Below are 26574 nucleotides of genomic sequence, written 5' to 3' on the forward strand. Positions count from 1 at the left end.
ATGGGGAAGATATAATACAAGAAAAAAATGTTTAAGAATGGTGAGCATACTTCTAGCTACAGCTTAATAAGAGGGTCTCCAATATATGAATCACACTCCTTTTGTAAAAGAATATAAAGTGATTATCATTTTCCATTTAAGATCTCAACTGACTATTCTATTTATACCATTGAGTAATTTAAGTTCTGCCTCTCATAGCTGGCTTTCCTATCAATATTAGCAGAAATCATAAATCACAAAGAAATGCAAAATAATAAATTAAAATGGATGATGCGCTTTTAAGGTCTTTGGGATCTAGCAATCTAAGAAAAAAACTTAAGGAGCCCAATACATGAAGCTGTTTTGGCATAAGCTTTGCCTCTTCATCCACCTAGTTTGAATGTAAAAACTAGTACATATGTCTTCCATGTTTCCCTTGATTCACACAAAGTCACCACTACTGCTCATATATATATTCAACTAAAAATGCTCACACTCTATCATCAGTATTTGCTTAAATTCTCACTATGCAATTTAAACTGTGGGCACTTGGAGAGCAGAGACATAACCTCAGTTAGCTAAGTATTATTGGGAAGAGATAATATAGTCTTCACATCACAGGAGAGTGCAGTTGACTTACCAAGGCTTAACAGCAAATTCTGAATCCACAGCTCAAGTGGAAATTCACATTTTGATTTCTGTGTACCTCTGATCCACAGCTAACCTCTCCCAGGATACCCTTTCCAGTTTGTAATTCTTTCCTCTTTCTCAAGAGTTTAGCACATCACTTTAATGTTCAAACATAGGTAATTTCTGCGCTAAGAACCTCTATTTAGGTAGAATAAACTAATGAGATATTTACTGATCAAATGTAATCCCAGAGCTCAATGCAGTCTCTTCAGAATATAAGGGTCCTAAGGTGTTCTTGATGGGGATTAAGTTACGTATCTTTTAATCAAAACTTTCTCATAAAAAGAAATTAAAACATAAAATCAGGGGTGGGGAGAGGGATGACAAAGCAAAACCGAAATGTTACGATTGTAGAATATGCAGTAATTTCTTTTAAGAGGAGTCCAGCAGATTTCCTACAGAGCTATTTGGACACAAGTGTAACCAGTGGCTTCAGTCTGCTGAACCTTCTCTTTCTTTGTTCCATATGTTATAAACGACAACACAAGCCCTGCAAAAGAGTTTTAAATTATAAGCAGAAGAAAAACTGGAAAAACATTTACAATTATGGTCTATCTAGTCTACAGAATATCATCGTTATATGCGACAGAATATGCAGAGGCATCTTTGATAACTACCATATATATGCCATTTTTGCTCTCAAAAACTGAATATTTTTATATTCATTTAGTCATGAAAATGAAAAGATCTAAACGTAGACCAAAAAAATAGGTGTTATCTCTGGCACTGGGAGGAAAGGGGGGATGTGCAATGTTTGTTTTTGCTGTTTTACTTTATATTACGCCTTTTAAAAATAGGCATTTATCAGTAAGTGGTATGACCTGTAAAATTTTTTTTTCTGTCATATTTTTCTGTTGTCTTTTTATTTTTTTCTGAATTGATGCTAATGTTCTGAGAAATGATCATGATGATGAATATGCAACTATGTGATGATATTGTGACTTGCTGAGTGTATGTGTTGGGAATGTTTGTTTCTTATAATTTTTTTTAATTAATAAAAAATTTTTAAAAATTAATAAAAATTAAAAAATAGGCATTTATTAAATTGCACACCGATACAGAAGAGTAAGATGAAAATAACAATTTTTCCCTAAATTAACATTCAAAATTTCTAAAACTCTGACCCCCAAACCCTAAGACAAAACAAAAAAATTCTAATTTCCTGTTAACATCTATACGACCTTGGGCTTACATTAATTTAGGTAAACCTGTAGCTAATAATGCATAATAGGATCTCATTAAATTATTGAGGACCAAAATAAATGATGCATATGAAGTACTTAACATATGCAAAGCACACAGTAAACAATAAGTGGTAGTTTTCTTATTTCTTCAGTGATGAAATTCCTCAATAAATGTAATCACATGGAAAAACTAGTCAATATATTTTGTTCCTATAGGTAAAACTACTGGAGGGCAGCCAGTACAATGGTTCTAACTCATAATCCAAAATGCTGTTTTACCATGTTGTATTAATCTAGCTTTGAAAATTTTCAGTAAAATGTTTTAATTCAATTTGACATAAGGTTTTAAAAATGCCACCAAGAGTCCCTTCTGTCTGTATGCATACTGAGAAGTGAAAACACTTGATACCTCTGAACTGCTGCATTTTCATCATCTAGCACATATAACTGAAGTAGCCATCCCATCAACTAAGTATTTGATGAGTAACAATGTAAGTGCAAGGAAAATAATCCCTGCATTATACATTAACAGCAAAAATTGAAGGAATTTCTTTTACTTCAACAGAGGAATATGGAATATTATACAGGCATTAAGAATAAGGCAGGTCTACTTGTATTGAAACGCAGAAGGTTCAAGATAAAAACGGCATAATTACTCATTCTACATATATATAATATATATATATTTTTTAACATGCACAGGCACTGGGAATCGAACCCAGGTCTCCCACATGGCAGGAGAGAACTCTGCCACTGAGCCACTCTGGCCCACCCTATTCAATTCATTCTATTTTACAAAATGAATGGAGGTGCATACAAAAAAAAAAATCTAGCTTAATTACACCCATTAAGTGATTATCCTTGAGAAGTTTGCTCATATTAGTAGGATTTTTACTTGTTTAATTTGGCAGCACTTACTTTTTAAGTGTTTAACTTCAATATAGTTTTTAAAAATACACCAGCCCCCCACCAAAAAAAATATATACCAGAGTCAAGAAGATTCAGTAAGATTCCTGTATTTTCTACTTTCTAGTAGTCACTGGCATGTTCTGTGACTTGAAGTACAGCTCAAATATTACACAACATTATAATTTTTAAAGAAACATCAAAGTTATGTTTCTTAGGTTTTATCCTTTCAAACTTTGGAAGAAAATTCTAGTGTTTTCACTGTTAACAGAAATTATAAAAGGCACCACATCAAACCACAATAAGACACTAAGTAAGGAAAAGGAACTGTTCAATCCAATTTTAGAGGCAGTCTTTGTTGCCCTGTTTCAGAAGGCCAAAACAAGGCTGGAGAGAAGGGAATTTTTCCCAATGCATCTGAATCTTATACTGACACATAACTTTGTTAAAATGGAAAAGCCTGAGTGCCCAGGATGGCTCAGCAGGCAGAGTTCTTGCCAGCCACACCCATGGAGACCCAGGTTCGATTCCCGGTGCCTGCTTATGCAAAAAAAAAAGTAAAAGACTTACCTAAGTGCAAGTGGCTTCTTTGGGAAAAATCCACACATTGTCTAAGTGCAATACTGCACAAATCAACCCAACATCCAAACACCCACTTCAATCAACAGACATAGGCATGACAATTTGCATAAAAAATGCAAATTCAATTTTGAGATACTTAAGCACACTTCAAAGGTAAATACACTTAAAAATCCATTAACTGGTATTGCCATTTCTGGTCTTGAGAAATTAATCATAAATGCCAAATCCTCAACCCTTTATCCTTGCTTGAAAGGAAAATTCATTCTAAACATTTAACATGAAATCTATGTTCCAAATCACTAAGTTATAGGGAGAAATAACCAGTATATTCACTTTGACTTGCTACCATATCAAAACCATACCATATCAATCTTTTGAACCATTTGCAAGCTTTTGAAGATGTCAAACTACCATTTCTAAAGACTTTCCAAACCACTTCCAACTAAGTATCACTGAATTAATCCTAAAAAAAATATATTGCACATGCAAAAGATTCAAATAAAGAGAAACATTTTTTTATTGTGCCAGTCTTTGTAATTTAAGTATCTAGTCTATGGCTCAAAATCTGTATTGAATACTAATGAGGTTCTGTGCCACCTTTCTCATGAAACCTTTAAATTTTGAAGTAGTAACATTTGGTTAATTCTCACAGGTGAGTCAAAACAAGGCTGCCTTTAAAAAGCCCCTCATGCCATGTTTGCATAAAAACGTGTAAAAGGAACCCAGGAAAAAATAAACACTAAGCTTCTTCCTTCACTATACACCAGCCCAGATTATAGAAATTTATGAGTAGGTACATGACAATCAAGTTGATATGCCAAAAATGAAAAGAACAACAGGATGCTTTTCTAGTTAACAGAAAATCCTTTTACATAATTCACTTCCCATGTAATTTTTTAAAAATCACTATACTTGGAATATAAAATGACCATAACCTTATCAGACTTTAATCCCCACCCCACCCCCAAAAGGTGGACTATTCCAAGTGATCCAGCAGAAATCAATTCTTCCACCAAAACTGAGCAAAAAGCAAAGAGTATTACTTAACAATAATGAAGAATTAAGGCAAATCACTTTCTGTATTTTAGAGGCCCCAAAAAGCAGGATTAAATTCTCAAGTGTGAAGAAACCCATGTGCAGTACGTATATTTCTAAAAAGTGAAAAATGAAACAAATTTAAGGAAACTGTAGATCGAGAGATATGACTATGTGTTTATTACTTTATTCAAAGTGCAAAAACATCTATTCCATTTACCAGAGGTACACTTAGCTATTTGTACCAAGCATCACCTATCATATATCAAAGTGAATTACTAAGCAGCCATAACCTAACCTAGCAATCTTGATCTTTCCTCATCTTTAGAATAGAGCCATAGCAATTTGGGGGGAGAATTGGCAAGAATACGACCTTAAGAATTAACACATTGATAAGAACTGAAAACAACAGAAAAATAAGTCAACATTAAAATACTCTTTAAAGCCCAGTAATCTCCATTTCAGAAGGCTTCTTGGTACAGCTTTGGGGCTTCAACAGCAAGACCTAAATCGAATATTTTATTAACATTAAATCAAGTTCAATATACTAGATTAATAGGTACTTTGAACCCACCCACCACGTTATACATACTCTCACTCAATCATGTAAAGAATTGAATTCTTTATTTGCAATATCCATAAACGTTGCTACTCTATATCTATCCAGGAAGGCAAATTTCTCCTATTATCGTTTTGTTTTGTTTTTTTATATAAACAACAACTTGAATTCTATTGCATGAAAGGGCTACAAATATACATTTGTTAACCAAGCAGAATACAGATATTTTGCTTTACAACTTGCACCTAAGATACCAGTACACGTAGCCGGCCCATTAGTTGTCATAGCAATTTGGAACTATTGCCCAAGCTATGTATAGCAGTTTACGTATCCAAATCTCATGTAGAAAGGACAATTGTGATATGGACTATTAACTACATCCCTGTGAAGCCCATCTCAGTTACAAGTGAATGTGTAACTTTCAAGTCTGCACAGATTTTAATAGTAAAACATCCAAATCGACTGCAATTGTCCTAAACAAGTTTTTTTTTTTAACAAACCGCTTTGTAGATATACTGCCATTCTGCCAACAGATGGTGCTACAAAGGTTTGGGGGGTTGGGGGATTTCCATAAGACAACAGTTCAAGTATAGGGGGGAAAAAAAAAACGTTTAAACCTGCTCTGAAAATACAAAAATGCATTTAGTTTGAGGGTAAAAGTTAACCCTTATTTGTAACCATTTATTACAGACAAACCAGTAAGAGGGTTGAAAGTAGGCCATTTGAAAAATTTTTAACAGTTTATATGAATGAAAACACATGCTTAACACAAACTTATTTCTTTAGAACTACATAATACATACTTCGAAGTAAATTCTCATAGAAAGAAGTGACCAACCATGTCAAAGTGATAAGCAAATCGCTTAGTACAAGAGATGGATGCACAGAAACTTAAAGGTTTTAAAAAGCCACATCCATCACTGCAAAAGTTTTGCCTGTAAGGGATAAAATTCAGCACGTCACTAGCAGGACAACAGAAAAAAAAAATACCACAGGACCTCTTAAAAAGTTTCTCCAAGTACACATAAAGAATTAAGAATTAACAAGAAAAATGTTCAACTAATAACCCTTAAAAACGGTACGGAATGGATCCTAGAAAAAAAATGTTAGACATGTATGGTCAAACACAATGATTTATTAAAAATAAAACGTAAAAATGACTTTTGTACATATGCTTCCAAATTTCAGGCATGGGATCCAAGTAGATTTCATAGAAAACGCTGTAGCCAGGTTATCAAGTCCTTACAACAAAGTAAACTACCCCCCACCCCTCCCAGATTTTGCTACAGAATCAGCAAGTTCACTCCCTCCCCCCCAAAAAACACAAATTAAAACAAGACATTTTGCTAGTATAAAAACGACCAAGGTCCAAGTAATAATAAAAAAATAGAGTCCATCAATGACTGTAACACAAAAATGTGTATGTGGGGCCGAGTCCATCTTCAGAGGGAGAGACAAGAGAGGTGGCAGGCAAATAGGGCAACACCCCTAAGGAGAGGCAACCTTAGTAGCAGCTCCCCCAAGGGCAAAATGGGGAAGGCGGTGGGAAAGGGAAGGGACTTAGGAGTTGACCCTAGTTGGGTTGTTGAAAAGAGCTACCCCTATAGCCACTCCCAGGCATTTTTAATTTTTTTTCTTTAGAAGGAGCTGCCTCCATAGCCACCCCCACCGCCATAGCCGCCTCTGTAAGGTCCACTGTTACTACGACCGCCCCAGCTGCTGCCTCCTCCCCCGCCGCCGCCGCCGCTCTTCATGGGCCCGTAAGAGGACTGATGCTGGCTGTAGCTGCCGAAGCCGCCGAAACCGTTACCGTAGTCGCTTCCACCGTAGGACGAACCACCTCCGCCGCCTCCGTAGGCGTTGTAGCCGCCGCCGCCGCCGCCGCCGTAACCACCGTAGCTGTTGTAACCGCCACCGCCGCCCTTAGACAGGCCGTTCTGATCTCGACCACCGCCGCGACCCCGGCCGCCTCGGCCGCCCCGGGAGGATCGGGAGCCGCCTCCTCCCCCACCGGAGTGGATATCCTCCTTGGGGACGGCCTTCTTTACCTCCACGCGATGGCCCTGGATGGGATGGAACTTAACCACTGCGGCCTTGTCGGCGGCGTCGTGATTCTGAAAATACACGAAGCCGAAGCCACGTTTCTTGCCAGACTGCTTGTCGGCAATGATCTCGGCCTTTTCAACGGTGCCAAACTGCGAGAAGTGCTCGATCAGGTCTCCCTCAGCCACGTCTCCCTTAAGGCCCCCAACAAAGAGCTTCTTAACCTTGGCGTGGGCGCCGGGACGCGCCGAATCCTCCCGGGACACCGCCCGCTTCAGCTCCACTGTGTTGCCGTCCACCGCGTGGGGCGAGGCGGCCATGGCGGCGTCGGCCTCCTCCACATTGGAGTAGGTCACGAAACCGAAGCAACGGGAGCGCTTGGTCTGGGGGTTCACCACCACCACGCAGTCTGTCAGAGTCCCGAAGGCCTCAAAGTGGCCGCGCAGGCCCGACTCACTCGTCTGCACATTGAGACCGCCGATGAACAGCTTACACAACTGGGAATTCTCCATCTCCACGGCCCGGGCCTTCCCCCCGCCCTGCGAGCTCCGAGGTTTCGCCGTCGCCGTTATCGTTTGCTAAGGCCTCTTCACAGTTTGGGCCCAGCCGTTGCTGGAGCCGCCACCGCCGTTCACCGACGGGGAAGGGAAGAAGGGAAGGGAAGGGAAGGAAGGATAAAAAGGAAAGGGGAGGGAAGGGGAAAGGTGTCGGCTAGAGGGCAAGCCGAGGAGACTGGAAGACAACCAAGGCCGCAGCGGCCACCTCCGCTCCCCTATCTGGGCACCACACAAAGAGGCCGCTGAACGCGCGCGCACCCTTCCCGAGGCGTGCGTCACTACGACGTACGACAACCTAAGGCTGCCGGCCAATTCCTGCCTTGCTCTCCTTAGTCCCGCCTCCAACGCCGCAGCGCCGCTCTCGACCATGGACTCCCCGCCCTCCGCGGTCTATTCAAGTCCTCAACCTGCGCCGCTCCAGCCATGACTTCTATCGCCCGGCTATCACTTCCAGGCACCTCAGTGTGCCCTGACGAGGAGTCCTCCCTGTTGTTCTTGCGCCTCGGTGATTCGTTTCCATCCCACCCCGTGGCTGTTCCCAGTGTTGCTCCCCCTCCCCTTTCCTTATACCCTCGCCCAACTCCGCAGTAGCGTTCGCGCCAGCCCCTTGAGAGACGTGGCGGTTCAGCCAATCACTGCGATCGCCCCGCACACACTTCCGTTTTCGGGAGCCGCTGAACGGGCGCGCTCCCTGTTGCGCGCTATCCCTGGCGCCCCCAGTGTGCCGAGCCTATTTGCAACCCTTACGCCTCCTCCCGCCCGGGCCTTGGCGGGGGGAGGGAGCGGGGGCGCGCTGGGGGCCGTTCCCAACGGATGCGGCCTGGGGCGCCACGCGCGGGCTTTTTGAAAACTTGTCTGTTGGGTTGGGGGCCTGGATCTACCCGTCGCCTCTCGGAAAGACCACTACACCTGGCGCCCCCGCCCCTCTCTCATCCGCACAAAGATGGACGGTGGAGGCCTAGGTGGAGGAAGGCGGTTATTAACCGTTTACTGTGGACCCGGCGCGCGGTTAAACTAAAACATCAACACGTGGTCTTGCAAAAAGCGAACCAAATACAACGTGAAAGACAACTGTGCTCCCAAAGCAGGTCAGACCTTTTGACCAAGGTTAGGCGAGAGACCCCCGCCCCCACCTCCCGGTCGCCCCTGTCATCACACACTGAGACTGCAGACATTTTCGTTTTGCTTCTGTGAGCACTTCATTTTAGGCTTAATTTGCGTTGTCTGCGTTGCTTTCTTCCCAAATAAAATGTTAGCATTTTAAAGGCGTCTCAGGTGGAGAGCCAAGGGAATTAGACAGATGAACATTATATAGAAATATGCAATCCTGATAAATTATTGCTCAAGGACACTGGGTCAGGTGGGAAAACGAGAAAATTATAAAGGCTTCCATTTATCGAAACTCGGTGTGTCAAGTAAGTACATGGTGTGGAACATGGTTAAAATGAGATATTACATGACCAAGAGAACCCAGAAGTATTTCCACGTTATAACTGAGAAGTTAGGATTTAAAGGATGGTTTTGATTACTGAATTATAATATAGATACTCCTTTTTAAAAACTTTCTGGTATATTAGAGCAGACAGAAGGAAATATCTGAAATTTTTGAAGTGTAATCCAGCTCCCTTGATCTCTGATAATGATTGTATATATAGCCTTTTATCTTGTGCCCTTGTGATTGCAAAAACCTCCTGACTAACCTTTCTTTGTACCCATTTATCCAGTTTTTCAACTTTACAGTCTTGTGATCACTGAAGACAGCCCCTAATGTTTATCAGTGAAGGGTCTTGAGTCAGCCTAGAATTAATCTACCCAAGTCCAAATTACTTTAATAACCAAAACTGGATCTAACCCAAATAGGGCCCACCTGACATGCACAGCAGCTTATACTTCAACCTATAAATCACTTATACCTCATCATAATATAAAATCATGCCCATTATCATAGTAAGGCCACTATTTTCTTACATGGGTTCTGTGACTAAGCATGTAATCAACCTGTGAATGTGCAATAATTAAATCACCTCTAATTACATCATCTGGGGCCATTGTGCTCATTGTCCTCAAACCGGCCTATCTTTTAAAGCTATAAACCATCAGAATTACTGCAGTTCAGGGAGACAGGTTTTGGGTGGATAGGCCATCTGATCTGCTTTGTGCCTAGTAATAAACTTTTTCTCTCTGAAAACTTGGTGTCTCAGGAATTGGTTATTTGAGCACATTGGGCAAAAGAATCCACTGCCTTTATCCAGTAACAATGTGGTAAAATATTAAAGTTGAGGAATTCCTCATTATATTCTGGCATGTTTCAGGAATAATTTTGTGAACGAGGCAACGCTGCACCTTTAAGATCTTTACAGGGAATTTGAGCAAAATCAGGTGGAAACTTAAGCTACTTGTCTTCAAAAGGCACTGAGTATATCAGTTTCACTGAACCAAGAGGTTTTTGATAGAAAAAAAGAGGTAATGTAGTTTAAGGGACTTAATATTATGGAATGTCTTGAATTTTAGTTTGAAGTTTGAATATTATTCCAAAGGCATATAATTAAACTTAAAGATTGGGAACAAACTAGACTGTGGTTATACCACCTACTTTGCATGAGACCATAAAGTTGTGACTGGAAAAATGACTTAACCTTTTTGAACCTTAATTTTATCATTTATAAATGGGAATAATAATAATATACCTCCCCAGTTTGGTAAAAATTAAGATTCTTCATGTAAACGTGGAACAGTGCCTGGCTCCATTTATTCAACAAGTGCTGAGGTCTTATATGTGCCAGGTGCTAGGGATAGGGTAGAAACAATAGAAGAAATATCTTCCCTCATGAAGCTTACATTCTAGTAGAGAGAAACAGGCAATATGTAAGAATGCTATGCAGCATGTTAGCAATAAGTGCCATTGAGAAAATTATAAGAGGGAAAGTCAATAAGAAGCTATTACATTCTTGTTATATATTAAAAAAATCATATGTCAAGATTTTTCTAACTGATGATAAAGAAAGAGGAAAATTAAAGGTTTCCTGTGTTTGAAACTTGGGAGCCTAAAATTTCAGGATTATAGAATTAGAAAATCCAAGAAAAAAGGGCAAAACTATGATTAGTTATATTTCCAGAAAATAGTAACAAATTTTTTAAGTCTTCTTTTTATTATATCAAAGAGTTTGTTGCAGTTAGTGATCCATTTTTATTTACTTAAGGAGAACCTTCCAAAAGGGCATTCTGCCCTTACTAGTGGATTCTGTCTTTCTAAAGGATTCTTTAGCAACTCATACCAGAAGCCTTAACATTTGGCCCATTCTTTTGAGCCAGCAATTACACTTCTAGGAATTTATCCTAAGGAAATAATTCAGGATCTGTGCAAGGATATAACTATAAGGGTGTTGATTCCAATGCTCTCTGTACCAGAAGAAATGGAAACAAACTAATTGCCTCAAAACAGGAAACCAAATAAATAAATAGGGAACTAATTAAATATTCCAGGTAAGAATATTATGAAACACTTAAATTGGTATTGTAGAGGGAAAGTAATGCTTCATGTTCAGTATGAATTTTATACCATCATGATGATGTGTGAAAGGTCACATTACTTATCAAATCAAGTCTGACTTTCAACCCCATGCTTGACAGAATGGCAAAAATTTCAACATCAGCGCTCCTTGCACCTTCTGTCACTCAAAGACATTTGTCTCTCTTCTATTCCCTTCTTGGGCCATCTAAAATTAATACCCTCAATAAAATGCTTTGGGGGGGGAATGTCAGATGAGGATTGTCTATAACAGGGATTCTAGTGAGGCAAGAGAATACACAGACCTATATTATCTGTTCCTATCTGGAGACTCTGGAGAGAATCTGTTTTCTTGACTTCCAACTTCTAGAGACTGCCTACATTCCTTGGCTTGTGGACTCCTTCCATCTTCCAAGCTGGAAATGGCCAGTTGAGTCTTTCTGACATTGGTCACTGACACTGGCTCTTTTGCTTCCCAAATAATCCAGGGTAATCTCTTTATTTTAAAGTCAGATGATTAGCTATCTTAATTCCATCTGCAGTCTTAATTCTCTTTCCTCATAACATATTCTCAGGTTCTGGGACTTAAGATATAGACAACTTTGGGGGAGGGCATCTTTCTGCCCACTTCAAGTGGGAACAAGAGAAAATGAGGCTGGAAAGGTAAGAAGGGGATCAATCAAAAGGAATTATTTTATGTTTGTATATGGGATTCTCTAGAGGAAAAGAACCAACAGGAGATATCTGTAAATATGAGATTTATAAAAGTGTGTCTCATGCAACTATGGGGATGCAAGAGTCCAAAATCTGTAGGGTAGGCCATGAGGCTGGCAACTCCAGTGAAGGATCTAGACCAACTCCACAGGCGAGTTTGGCTATCTGAAAAAGCAGTGAAGATTCTCTCTTCTCCCTTAAAAATCTTCAAGTGACTGGATCAAAGCCAACTGATTGGATTCTCTCATTTGCGGAAGACACACCCTTAGTTGATCATAGATCTAATCAGTCACAGATGCAACCAACTGACTGATGATTTAATAAACCAGCCTTCTGGTTTAGCAAACAGCCACGAAATGTTGTTACAGTAACAGACCAGTGCCTGCCTGACCAGACCTGGCCAAGTTGATACCCAAACCCAGCCATCACAGTTTGCTAAGATTTCAGCTCTTAATTGTATTAATAACATAAAGGTTTAGAAGAATTTTAAGGTAATGGATAACAGAGATGTGCAGTTAGAGAAAGATTGCCCTGTAAGCTCTATAGACAAGTGTAAAAAGAAATACAATAAAGTTGTTATGACTAAAAGATTTGAAATGGAGTCAAGAAGTTATTCTGGTGGTTACTCTTAAGAAAATATCAATCACAAACTGCCGAAGTATGCAAAGCCTTAAGCAATAATGTGTCACAAAACCCTGAGGACATCAGGACAACATAAACAAATCATAAGATACTGAACTAAGAAAACTATTAACCTGAAGGACATTTGGATCCATCAACCACAACTTATCTAATCTTCTTTTTCTTTAAAAACTCTTGCCTGGAAATGCTAAGAGGGACAGGATTTGGGTTGCTACCTGAATCTCTGCACTCTGAATTGCAATTCTAAAACACTAAGTAAATGACTTTGTTGTCTTGCAGCTTAGTTTGTTATTTCTCAATTGACAAGAATGATTACAGTAGGACATGACTTGAGAAAGGAATCCATATAGAATGTCTGTGCAATGCATAATGTTGGCGAATATTTCAAAAGCCAAAAGGCAGAGACAGTAGGGATTGGATGGAAAGGATGAATTATTTGAGAGGTGTTTATGAGTTGGAGTTGACTGGATGACCAACAGATTTGGTGGATGAAGTTTCTTATTTTGTGACAAGACAGATAATAGTTTAAGTCAACAAAATGGGAGGACAGAGGCAGGACAAGTGTATTTTTTGTTTTAGAATTGTTGTTCTTGTTACAGTAGTAACAAGAAAAGGAAAAGCGGCTATGTGGCCTACCCTAACATGCAGTACCACCTTCTACCTCATAATAAAACCTATGGTTTTCACTTGGGCACTTGGCTTGCAGGCTTCCCAACCTTTTTTTCAGCTATGTATGGCCATGTGACAATGTCCTAACCAATGAAATGTCAGCAGAAGTTTTGAGTGGAAGCTTCTAGGAAACATTCTCAAAACACAATTAGCATATACCCTTTGCCACTTTAATTTTTTCTTCTTCTCCTTCTTTTCCTCCCTCTATCCTCCTCTTTCCTCTTTCCCTCTCCCCCTTTTCCTCTTTCCCTTTCCCCCTCCCCCTCCTACTTACCCTTTTCCTACTTCTGTCCCTACTCTCCTCCTCTGCTTCTTCCTCCTCCTTCTTGTACTTCTATATTGCTGCTTTGAATGTGGATGAGATGGCTTATGCTCCAGTAACTATCTTGGCTCTAGAAGCTGAGACTCATGCCCTATTAATGAAATCTAGAACTAAACACCAGAAGGAAGGCTGGAATCCAGAACACCAACAAGCTGCTATATCAGCCAAAGACTGCCTACCATTGGGCTTTTAGGTCAAAGAGAAACTTATTTTAATCTCTTCTGTTTAAACTAATCCTAACTGATAAAAGAGGATTCTAAAATCTCTACTTTTGCCCCAGTGGTATCAGTGCTCTGTGGTAAATGTCATTTTGTTGTAGTATGCTCATAACAATCTTGAGAAGTATATTTTATTATTATCCCAATCTTCCAGCTGAAGAAACTGAGTCTTTAAGACACTAAGTTGCCCACAGTATGCCAAGTATTTGCTACCATCACATGCAAAAAAAGTTTGTGCCCAACATGCCAGGCAGAGGAAATGCAATGAACTAGAAGCAGGGATAGATACATGTTCTGATATTTCTGAATCCTTCTGGTTATATTTCTCAACTTCAAAGTAAAAAATAAATAAATAAATGCTGGCCTCAAGCTATTTTCTAACTTGATTTTAAGATAAACCCTGAAAGAGAATGCTCACACAAGTCAATCTACAACTACTGGGAAAGGTGTTTTCTTTTTTTTTCCTCCTCCTTATCCTCCTTTACCTTCTCCCTCCTACCTTCCTCTCTCTTTTCTCCTTTCTCCTCCTCCTCTCCTGGAATTCAAGGAAAGCTCTGTCATTACTAGCTGTATATAAGCCTAAGGAACATAACTCAGAGTCTAAATTCCAGCAATAACACATTAAAATATCCAGGTTTCAACAAAAGATTACAAAACATACAAAGAAACATAAAGTAATGGTCCAGACAAAAGGGAAAATTAAAGCATCAGAAAAAAACAAGGAAGTGGGCCAAACCTGAGATTTACTAAACAAAGACTTTTTTAAAAATGGTCCTAATTATACTCAAAGACGTGAAGGAAAATATGAGCAAAATACTAAAAGAAACCAGGAAAATGACAGATAAACACAAACCGAATATCAATAGAGAGATGGGAATTGTGAAAAGGAACCAAACAGAAAATTTTATAGTAAAAAAATTTAAGTAAAAAAGAAAGTTTAATTCCCTAGAGAGTTCAACAGCTGATTGGAGCTGGCAGAAGAATCAGTGAATTTGAAGATAAGACTATTGAAATCACCCATTCTGAGGAGAAGAAAAAGAATTAACAAAGGTGAGCAGAGCCTTAGGAACCCATGGAACACCAAAAAATGAGTGTAGGGTTTCTATCTGGGAACATGGGAAAGTTTTAGTAATGGAAGATGGTGAGGGTACTTCAACATAGAGAACGTGATAAATCCCACTGAACGATATGCTTGGGAGTGGTTGAGATCAGAAAGTTTATATTTCATATATGTTCACTAATAAAAAAGAAAGAAAGAGCAGCTAAAGAGACAATGACAACTAAAGACAATACACGACCCTGGATAGGATCTAACAAGGGAGGAGAAAAGTATCAAAGGTCATTTTTGGGACCTACGAAAAAACAGAATATAGGCTGTAAGATTTATATCATGTTAAATTTCCTTGAAACATAAATAAATATCCCTATTCTTAGGAAATATACATGACCAAATTGAATCAGGGTGGGCCTTAATCCATATGACTGAACTCCTTAAAAAGCAGAGGAAATTTGGACATAGCCATTCAGAGAAAGCCACAGGAGGAAACCCAAGGAGATAGACTGCTATGTGATGGAGGCAGAAATGCAAGCCAAGGAACCCCAGGGATTGCAGCAAGCCAATACAAGGATGTTATAGACTTCAGGAGAAAGCATGATCTGTTGGGAACTTGATTTTGGACTTTTAGCCTCCAAAACTGTAAGACAATAAATATCTGTTCTTTAAGCTAACTTGTGGTGTGATCTTTGTCATAGCAACCCTGGCAAAATAAGACACACTCGGTTCTTTATGTACATTGCCTACTTTCATTTTAACACCAGTGGGTGACAGTATTTCTAAACTATCTACCTCTACACGAAAAGATCTCTTTCCTTCAGTTCCCACTAATATTTTTCTTATTTCCCTTTAATCCCTCACCCACAGCCTCCTCATAGACTTTTCAAAGCTCTTTTTATATTTTCTAACATTCTCCTCAAATGCTCTACCTTCTGCCTACTTCTTAGTTTCAAAGCCACTCTGACATTTTTAGTTCTCTGTTATGAGAAAAAAACATTTCCAGGTACTAAAATCTGTATTAGTTACCTGTGACAAATTAAAACAACAAATGTTTATTTTTTCACAATATCTGTGTCAGGAGTACCCTAGTTGGGTAATTCTGGTTTAGGTCTCACTTGAGGTTGACATCAAGACGTCAGCCAGGGCTGGAGGATCTGATTCCAAAGTGGCTCATTTACATAACTTTTGGCAGTATGCACAATTCCTCAGCATGTGGCCCTCTTCACAATGCTGTTTGACATGATGGCTGGTTCTCCCCAGAGTACATGATCTAAACGAGAAAGAGAACAAGGAAAGGTACAAAGCTTTTTATCACTTAGTCTTGTAAGTCATACACGGGAATACAGATTAAGCTAAGAAATGGCTGTTTCTGAGCGTGGGAGGATGAACATGATATTGCTGGAAAATCACGAAGATTTCCAGATTATTTTGAGTGTCCATTCAAGAATTGCAACAATGAATTTAAAGGATTTAAATTACAATAATGAATTTAAAGTCCATTCAGCCTTCTGAACTACTCAGCTAGGAGGGGCCTCTATCGGGTGCTCCTACAGCATCTATACATACCCTTATTATTGCTCTTACAGGCAGATTTGCCATGTGTGTTTACTTGTCTTTTTTCCTCACTAAATTATAAACCTTTCAAGGGACTGTGAACTACCTAGCACATGACAGACATTAATAAATAATTGTAAAAAAATGATTAAATCTGTTCCAAATTCCTGCCTTTAAGCAAGGAAAAAAGATGAGAAATGGAACCACAAAGTAATCTGGAAAAAAGAAGGAAGTGAAAATAATAGAGTAGCTAAGAACTTGGAATGTCTATAGCTGGAAAGAGAGGAGCAATGTTGAATTTTCCAATTTTTTTTTTACTTTTTCAAAGAAAACTAGTTTATTACCACCCTTACCTCAAGTTCCAAAGGTTTGCCACTAGCCAAATCTAAGCTAGCTCTGCACCCTTGCCAATTCAGCCTTCTAGACCCAATTCTAACCAACGTTTGGGGGGAAAGGGTAGAGAGGCTTGTATTAGTTACCTATCATTCCTGTGATAAGTTACTACAAACCTAGTAGCTGAAAAACACAAATTTATTAATTTACAAGTTCTATAGGCCAGAAATTGGATGTCGGCCTCATGGCACTGAAATCAAGATGCTGGCAGGGCTGCATTTCTTTATGGAGGCTCTAGGAGAAAATCTGTTTCCTTGCCATTTGTGGTGACTTGGAGTTATGTACCCCCCCAAAAAAAGTTCGTAATCCTAATTCATTTCTGTATGTGTGAACCCAATGTAAATAGGACCTTTTGAAAATATTATTTTCAGTTAAGTTGTGGTCAAGAATCAGGATGGGTCTTAAGACGATTACTGGAGGATACATAAAAAAGACAGAAAGTCATAGTGAAGGAAAGAAGCTGGTAGTAAAGAGAACTCAGAAGAGAAACATGCTACTATGTGCACTGCTATGTGACAGAAAGACCAAGGACCCAAGGATCACTGGCAGCCAGCTCCATGATACCACAGTCTTCAGGGAGAAAGGATCACCTTGCTGATACCTGGATTCTGGATTCTCCTAACCTCAAAACCATAAACCAAAAATTCTTATTGTTAAGCCAACCCACTGTATATGACATTTGTTTTAGCAGCTAGGAAACTAATGCACCCTTCCAAGCTTCTAAAGGCTGCCTACATACCTTGGCTCATAGCCCCTTCCTCTACTTCAAAGCCAACAATAATGAATCTAGTTCTTTTCACACTTCAGCTTTCTCCTATCCCTTATTCCATTGTCCCCCCTCCCACCTTCTCTCTCCTTCTCTCTCTCTCTCACTGCAATGAGAAATGACTCATATGATTCAACGTGGCCTACCCAGATAATCCATAATAATCTTCCAATTTTAAGGTACTTAACCTTAAACACATCTGCAAAGTCTGTTTGCTATGTAAGGTACATATGAATAGGTTCTGGGACTTAGGATATGGACATCATTAGGGGGTCATTATTCTACCTACCATGAGGCCAAAGAGATTGAGAAAGAAGCCCCAGTATGGGCTAAAGGAGACCACACACTTGCACAGGTCATAAAGTCAGCGTTGATTTAATTAAGAGAAGTCCTGAAGGAAATTTTTAACTTTGATTACTCAGTTCACCTAGCACTACGTTTAAGGCTGGAAATACCAAATAATAAAGCAGGGCAATAAAGGTAAGCAAAGAGTAGGTGGAGATTACAGAAAATACCACAGACATACAAATCTCTGGGCCCTAAGATTATTGCTGTGATTTGATGGTTTCAAAGTTTAAAATCACAAACACAATTACATGATGCTTCTCTTCAGCAAGTTACGAAATTTCAAATTAGTTCAAATTCCTTATTTTCCATCAAATAAGATGTTCCAGTCCTATGCCACCAGATGGCAGAGAAGAGCAAAGAATAAACTACTAAATAATCAAAAAACGCACACCATTTTCTTAGATCTGGAGATGTCCAGTGTTCTGGATAAGAGGCAAATCCAAACCTCTTAGAATATAAAAGAACCTTGTTTTTGAAAGCTTCCAGAGATATCAGCTTCACAATTTTCTTCAACTGGTGGGACCCTGTTCAAAATGTATACCAATACAACACAGCCAAGATGAACTCAGAATAGTTAGGTATATCTATATCTCCAAAAAGAATTAAGGATCACTTTAATTTTTAAAATTTACCAAAAATAAAAAGGTAGAAAATGCCCTACCATCTTGGCCCTGACCTCCTTGAGGAAACTTAGTGGTGACCTCTTGGTTTTCACTCACTTGACTCTCCCCTCAGGCGCTTCAAATTCAACTTGTCCTAAACTGAAGTCACCATCATCCCTCCACACCTTCTCTTCCTCCTAGTCTCTATTTCAGTTTATACCATCATCTCCATAGCTGTCAAACCCAGAAACCTTAAGTTCATCCTTGTTGCTTCCCTTACCCTCAATTTGTAAATACTTAATATTTTATCATCCCTTTTTCTTTGTCCGCTGGTTTAGAAATTGCATGCAGTTTCTATTCTTTTAGTGGCTAGCCTAGAAATTACCACATACATATTTATCAAAACTAAAGTTCAGGAATATCCTACTCCTAGATGGTTTGAAGAGCATTTAAAATCCATATATCCCCTTCTTGGCTCTTATTATTATTATTATTATTATTATTATTATTATTGCAGATTCTAATTTTTAAACCTCCTAGGAAATTACTTCTGTTAATATACTCAGTATTTGTTTAGGTTTATCTATATGTGTTTCACTTTGTTTGCTCTTATTTCCTTCTTGCATCTCAAATCTACCCTCTGGGGTAACTTTCCTTTGGCCTTAAATATATTCATTAAAAATCCCTTTAGTGAGTGTCTGTGAGAAATGAACTCTCTCCGCTTTCCTTTGTCTGAAAAATGTTTCTTTTGCCCTGATTCTTGAAAGTTTTGTTTGTTTGTTTGTTTGTTTATTATAAGTTCTAGACTGGCAACTATTTTCTGTTAACCCTTTAAAGCTTCCATTCCACTGTCACTTGTCCATTGTTGCTATTAGGAAATTAACTGTCAACCTAACTGTTACTCTTTGAAAAGCAACCCACTATGTTTCCTCTGGTGCTTCTAAGATTTTTCTCTTTGCCTGTTGTTTTCTGTAGCTTCTCTGACATGTCGTGGAGTGGATTTCTTCTTATAGTTCTTACTTGGGATTACTGGGCTTCTTTAATTTGTGGATTTCTGTCTTTCTTCCATCCTGAAATATTTTCAGTCACTACATCTTCAAGTATTGCCTCTGTCTCATTATTTGTCTTCTCTCCTTATATAACCCCAACTAAATGAATGAAAACTCCACTTACTCTACCTCCGCTATCTTAATTTCTCTTTCATAATTTTTATCCTTCTATCTCTGTTACGTTGTGGATAACATCTTATGATCTACTCTAGTTTACTAATTCTCTCTTTAGCTTTGGCTTCTGTCCAACCCTTCCACTGAGCTATTTAGTTGTTTGTCATTCTTAGAAGTTCCATTTGGTTCTTTTTCAAACATGGTCTGTACCTTTTTATAATGTCCTGTTTCCTAAAAATATTTCCAGGCTTTTGTTTTATGTCTTTAATCACTAAGCATAGTTGTATTAGCCATGGAATACTAAGGTGTGTGGCAATAGAAAGGACTCCAAAAACCCCAATGTTTTGCTCGTATTTAAAGTACAATACTCTTGTACAGAAGGGAAGCAAATATTTGTACATAATAAAAACTCTATCACAGTCCACCCTTGCTATCATCAAATATCCAGTTTCCTCCTTGTATTAGAGTTCTCTAGAGAAACAGAATCAACAGGGAACACTTGCAAATATAAAATTTATAAAAGTGTTTCATATGACCACAGGAACGCAGAGTCCAAAATCCACAGGGCAGGCTGTGAAGCTGATGATGCTGACAGAGGGTCTGGATGAACTCCACAGGAGAGTCTCGCCAGCTGAAACAGGAAGAGAGCCTGTCTCTTCTGAATCCTCCTTAAAAGGCTTCCAGTGATTAGATTAAGCATCACTCATTGCAGAAGACACTCCCCTTTGGCTGATGAAATTGGAAGCAGCTGTAGATGCAGCTGCCATGATCATGATTTAATTCTATGACATGTCCTCATCACAACAGACAGGCCAGCACTTGCCCAACCAGACAAACAGGTACCAACACTTGGCCAAGTTGACACATGAATCTGACCATGACACTCCTCCTCTTACGTACAAATATATTTACCTCCTCCTTAAGGAAGAAAACCCTAAAGTCCCATACAATCACTGCTTTTGAGATCAAAATCCAAGAGCTCTTCTGAGTGATATGTTTTAATCTCTACAGCTGGTTTAGATGTGGTTCATTTAAACTTAGATACCTATGAACTAATAACATAAGTTATCTGTTCCACCTTACCCCAACCCATGTACAGTATATAATATCAGAATAGGGTCAGGATGCAATAAAAATTTCCATTTAGAAAGGAGAAGGGTGGAAGACACACTGGTCTGTACCAATTCTAAAGTATCACTGGAAGCCTATTATAAGGGTTCAAACTCTTGAATATGTCCTGATTTCCCTCCTTAGGAGTGACTCCCAAATTTACTGTTCACCATGATCCTTTTTTCCACTCTCTGGGAGGGCATTTTCCATTATTCTTCCTCATGTCTTGAAAAGGGCATTAAAAAGTATGCCTTCCTTAAGAACTAAACAGCTTTCTCTGTATGCTTCCTACCCAGAGAAGATTGAGAGCCAACAATCACAGAATCTTTTATTCCAGGCTGGTGGTTCTTTCAGGTGTAAGGTCTAGGAAACCACCTCCTAGTATAAGATTTATAAGATATTTCCCTACATTTTCTTCTAAAAGTTTTATATAGATCTGATGTTTAGGTCTTTGATCCATTTTGAGTTAATTTTTGTATAGGGTGTGAGATATGGATCCTCTTTCATTCTTTTGCATGTGGATACCCAGTTCTCTAGGCACCATTTATTGAATAGACTGTTCTGTCCCAGGTGAACTGGCCAGGATCAATTGTCCATAGATAAGAGGGTCTATCTATATCTGAACACTCTGTTCGATTCCATTAGTCAGTATATCTATCTCTATGCCAGTACCATGCTGTTTTGACCACTGTAGCTTCATAATAACCCTTAAAGTCAGGTAGCATGAGCCCTCTGACTTCATTTTTCTTTCTCAGGATATTTTTAGCTATTTGGGATTGGTTTTTCTGTTTCTGAAAAGTAAGTTTTGGGGATTTTAATTGGTATTGCATTGAATCTGTAAATCAATTCAGGTAGAATTGACATCTTAACTATATTTAATCTTACAACCCATGAACACAGTATGCACTTCCATTTATATGTTTTCTGTGATTTCTTTTAACAATTTCTTGTAGTTTTCTTTGTATAGGTCTTTTGTATCTTTAAATTTATTCCTAAATATTTTATTCTTTTGATTGCAATTGTAAATGGAATTTTTTTCTGCTTTGATTTGTTGATATGGTATATTACATTAATTGATTTCCTTATGTTGAACCAACCTTGCAAACCTGGAATGAATCCTACTTCGTCATGGTGTATAATTCTTTTAATGTGCTGCTGGATTCGATTTGCAAGAATTTTGTTGAGGATTTTTGCATCTATGTTCATTACAGAGATTGGTCTGTAGTTTTCTTTTCTTGTAGTATCTATTGCATGGTTGAAGCATATTTTTTAACTTAGCTGTACTTCTAAGGGATAAAACCTTTTAAGTTATTTCCAGTCTCTTAGTGTCCTAAATACTGCTGCAGTGAAAAGCCTCATACATACATCATTTCACCATGTGCAAACCTGTCTTTAGGATGAATTTATTTAATCAGAATTTGGGGGGCATAAAGTATATATATTTGTTATGAGGGTGATGTTGGTTTCATAGAATGAGTTAGGTAGCTTTCCCTACTCTTCAATTTTTTGGAAGAGTCTGAGCAGGATTGGTACTAATTTCTTCTGGAATGTTTGGTAGAATTCACATGTGAAGCCATCTGGTCCTGGACTTTTCTTTTTGGGGAGCTTCTTAATGACTGATTCAATTTCTTTACTTGTGACTTGTTTGTTGAGGTCGTCTATTTCTTCTCGAGTCAATGTTGGTTGTTCATGCCTTTCTAGCAAGTTATCCATTTCATCTACATTGTTGTATTTATTAGCATAAAGTTGTTCATAGTATCCTGTCATTACTTCCTTTATTTCTGCAGGGTCAGTGGTTATATCTCCTCTTCCATTTCTGCTTTTATTTATTTGCATCCTCTCTCTTCTTCTTTTTGTCAACCTTGCTGTTCTAGTTTGCTAGCTGCCAGAATGCAATATACCAGAAACAGAATGGCTTTTTAAAAGGGGAATTTAATAAGTTGCTAGTTTACAATTCTAAGGCCGAGAAAATGTCCCAAATAAAACAAATCTATAGAACTGTCCAATCAAAGACATCCAGGGAAAGATACTTTGGTTCAAGAAGGCCAATGAAGTTCAGGGTTTCTCTCTCAAGTGGAAGACACATGGCGAACACAGGGTTTCTCTCTCAACTGGAAGGGCACACGGCAAATATGGCATCATCTGCTAGCTGTCTCTCCTGGCTTCCTGTTTCATGCCGGGAGGCATTTTCCTTCTTTGTCTCCAAAGGTTGCTGGCTGGTGGACTCTGCTTCTCGTGGCTATGTCATTCTGCTCTGCTCTCTCTGAATCTCCCTCATTCTCCAAAATGTTTCCTCTTTTATAGGACTCCAGAAACTAATCAAGACCCACCCAGTTGAGACAAGCCTCCAGCTAATCCAGTTTAACTTCTCTTGATTAAATCTTATCCCCAGGGAGATGATCTAATTACAGTTTCAAGTATACAGTGTTGAATAGGGATTAGAAGAAGTGGCTGCCTTTAAAAAATGGGGTTAGGATTAAAACATGGCTTTTCTAGGGTACACACATCATTTCAAACCAGCACATTTGCTAAGGGTCCATAAATCGTATTGATTTTCTCATAGAACCAACGTCTGGTTTTGTTGATTATCTCAATTGTTTTCATGTTCTCGATTTCATTTATTTCTGCTCCAATCTTCATCATTTCATTCCTTTTGCTTGCTTTGGGGTTAGTTTGCTGTTCTTTCTCTAGTTCTCCAAGTGGACAGTTAATTCCTTGATTTTGCTCTTTTTTTCTTTTTTGATATAGGGCATTTAGGGCAGTACATATCCCTCTTAGCACTGCCTTTGCTGCATCCCATAAATTTTGAAATGTTGTGTTTTCATTTTCATTTGCCTTGAGATATTTACTGATTTCTCTTGTAATTTCTTCCTTGACCCACTGGTTGTTTAAGGTTGTTGTTGAACCTCCATATATTTGTGAATTTTCTGGCACTCTGTCTATTTATTGATTTCCAACTTCATTCCTTTATGATCTGACAAAGTGTTTTGTATGATTTCAATCTTTTTAAATTTATTAAGACTGCTTTGTGACCCAGCATAAGGTCTATCCTTGAGAATGATCCCATGAGCACTTGAGGAAAAGGTGTATCCTGCTGTTGTGGGGTGTAATATTCTATAAATATCTGTTAAGTCTAGCTCATTTATTGTATTATTGAAATTCTCTGTTTCTTTACTGAGCGTCTGTCTAGATGTTCTGTCCATTGATGAGAGCAGGGAATTGAAGTATCCAACTATTATGGTAGATGTGTCTTTTTCTCTTTTTAGTGTTTGTCTCATGTATTTCGGAGCATTCTGGATCAGTGCATAAATATTTATGATTGATATGTCTTCTTGTTGAATTGTTCCTTTTATTCATACATAGTGTCCTTCTTTGTCTCTTTTAACTGTTTTACATTTGAAGTCTAATTTGTCAGCTATTAGTATAGCTACTCTTGCTCTTTTCTGATTGTTATTTGCATGAAATATCTTTTCCCAACCTTCCACTTTCAACCTATGTCTATCCTTGGATCTAAGATGTATTTCCTGTAGACAGCATATAGATGGGTCCTGTTTTCTAATCCATTCTGCCAGTGTATGTCTTTTGATTGGGGAGTGTTCTAGTTTGGCTAGCTGCCAGAATGCAATATACCAGAAACGGAACGGCTTTTAAAAGGGGGAATTTAATAAGTTGCTAGTTTCAGGGCCTCTCTCTCAAGTGAGAAGGCACATGGCAAGCACAGTTCCTCTCTCATCTGGGAAGGGCACATGGAGAACACAGCATCATCTGCCAGGTTCTTCTCCTAGCTTCCTGTTTCATGAAGCTCCCCGGGAGACATTTTCCTTCTTCATCTCCAAAAGTCACTGGCTGGTGGACTCTGCTCCTTATGGCTATGTTGCTCTGCTCTGCTTTCTCTAAATCTCCTTCATTCTCCAAAATGTTTCCTCTTTTATAGGACTGCAGAAATTTATCAAGACCCACTCAAATGGGTGGAGACACATCTCCCCTAATCCAGCTTAACAACCACTCTTGATTGCAATACATCTCCAGGGAAATGATCTAATTTCAGATTCAAACATACAGTATTGAATAAGGATTATTCTGCCTTTATGAAATGGGATTTTGATTAAAACATGGCTTTTCTAGGGTCCATACATCCTTTCAAATCAGCACAGGGAGTTTAATCCATTAACATTTAGTGTTATTAGTGTTAGCAGTACTTTCTTCTACCATTTTGTCTTTTGGATTTTATATGTCATATCTAATTTTTCTTCTTTTTACCTTTACAGATAGTCTTCATTTCTACACTCTTCTCCACACCTCTCTCTCCTGTCGTTTTTGGTCTCTAGTGCTCCCTTTAGCATTTCTTGCAGAGCTGGTCTCTTGATTATAAAGTCTCTCAGTGATTTTTTGTCTGAAAATGTTTTAATTTCATCCTCATTTTTAAAATACAATTTTGCTGGATATAGAATTCTTGGTTGGCAGTTTTTCTCTTTTAGTAACTTATATCACCCACTGTCTTCTCGCTTCCATGGTTTCTGTGGAGAAACCTATGCAAAGTCTTATTGGGCTTCTCTTGTATGTAATGGATTGTTTTTCTCTTGCTGCTTTCAAGATTCTCTCTCTTCGACATCTGACATTCTGATTAGTAAGTGTCTTGGAGTTCGTCTATTTGGATCTATTCTGTTTGGGGTACACTGAACTTCTTGGATCTGTAATTTTAAGTCTTTCATAAGAGTTGGGAAATTTTCAGTGATAATCTCCTCCATTAGTTTTTCTCCTCCTTTTCCCTTTTCTTCTCCTTCTGGGACACCCACAATACATATATTCATGTGCTTCATGTTGTCATTCAATTCCCTGAGTCTCTGCTCATATTTGTCCATACTTTTCCCTATATTTTCTTTTGCTTGCCAGATTTCACATGTCCTGTCCTCCAGTTCACTAGTCCTATCTTCTGCCTCTTGAAATCTAACATTGTAGGTTTCCATTCTTTCTTTTTTCATCTCTTCTACTGTGCCTTTCATTCCCATAAGTTCTGTGATTTGTTTTTTCAGACTTTCAATTTCTTCTTTCTGTTCATTCCTTGCCTTCTTTATATCCTCCCTCAATTCATTGATTTGATTTTTGATGACTTTTCCATGTCTGTTTGAACATTCTGAATCAATTGTTTCAACTCCTGTATCTCATTTGAATTGTTGGTTTGTTCCTTTTACTGGGCCATATCTTCAATTTTCCTAGTATGATTCTTTATTTTTTGCTGGTGTCTAGGCATTTGATTACTTCAATTAGTTTATTCTGGAGATTGTTTTCACTTTTTTTACCTAGGATTTTCTTTCCCAATGACTTTGTTATCTGTTCTCTGACATTCAGTTCACCTTATTCTAGACCTCTAGCTTAGGTTTTATTTAACAGATCAGAATTTTTCAGTTCTTGTTTTCTTGTTTCTTGCCCTGCCTGTATGGTGCCTTCCCTCTGCCCTCCCCCACACCCTGCCCTTAGGAGGGTCTACTTAGGTATTATAGACCCCAGCCAGATTTCCCAGACCAAACTGACCTGTCAGACACCTGTGTCAGATTTCCCTGAGGGTGAGACCCAGCAGGTTGAAAGGCTTTCCTATGAAGTCTCTGGGTTCTGCGTTTTTCCTATCCTGCCCAGTATATGGCCCTTTTCTGCCATGGGTCCCACCAGCATAAACTGATGCAGTATCTTTAACTTCAGAAGACTCTCTCTGCTGGGGTGTGGCTGAGACAGAGGAGAGGTTGCAGGCTGGCTTTAAACGCTTCACTTATCCAGACCCTGGGGTTTGAATTCCTTGAGGGAGGGAATCCACCTGAGCTGGGCACCACCCCTCTCCTGGGGAAGGCATAGGCTCCAGACAAACACACTCAAACAAGCTTAATTCTGCCTATGCTCAGGGCAGCTAGAGCCTGAGAAGCCTTGCAGCTGTATCTAAAGAGTAGTCATACTGTAGAAACACAGCCACAAAAAAGAAAAAGA

The 26574-nt window shown here is 38.7% G+C and overlaps 2 protein-coding genes across 7 annotated transcripts in view; both read right to left on the bottom strand.

Annotated features, from left to right (window-relative positions):
- Window positions 1-26574, bottom strand: part of KLHL3 (kelch like family member 3) — a 382736-nt gene that overhangs the window by 200780 nt on the left and 155382 nt on the right. For 5 of the 6 annotated variants that reach the window (XM_077138539.1, XM_077138537.1, XM_077138538.1 and 2 more), the window contains one exon: window positions 15778-15932. The gene's annotated coding sequence lies outside the window, so the exon portion shown is untranslated. Of the gene's footprint in view, window positions 1-7942; window positions 8455-15777; window positions 15933-26574 lie in introns of those variants that run through there. The other variant, XM_077138542.1, reaches the window with a different exon arrangement.
- On the bottom strand, window positions 6051-7949 carry HNRNPA0 (heterogeneous nuclear ribonucleoprotein A0). Its single transcript, XM_077138548.1, has one exon. The coding sequence runs from the start codon at window positions 7488-7490 to the stop codon at window positions 6573-6575; it is 918 nt and encodes a 305-aa protein (XP_076994663.1). The 5' UTR covers window positions 7491-7949; the 3' UTR covers window positions 6051-6572.

This window comes from Tamandua tetradactyla, chromosome 20 (genome assembly GCF_023851605.1).
Source record: "Tamandua tetradactyla isolate mTamTet1 chromosome 20, mTamTet1.pri, whole genome shotgun sequence".
Taxonomy (NCBI): Eukaryota; Metazoa; Chordata; class Mammalia; order Pilosa; family Myrmecophagidae; genus Tamandua; species Tamandua tetradactyla.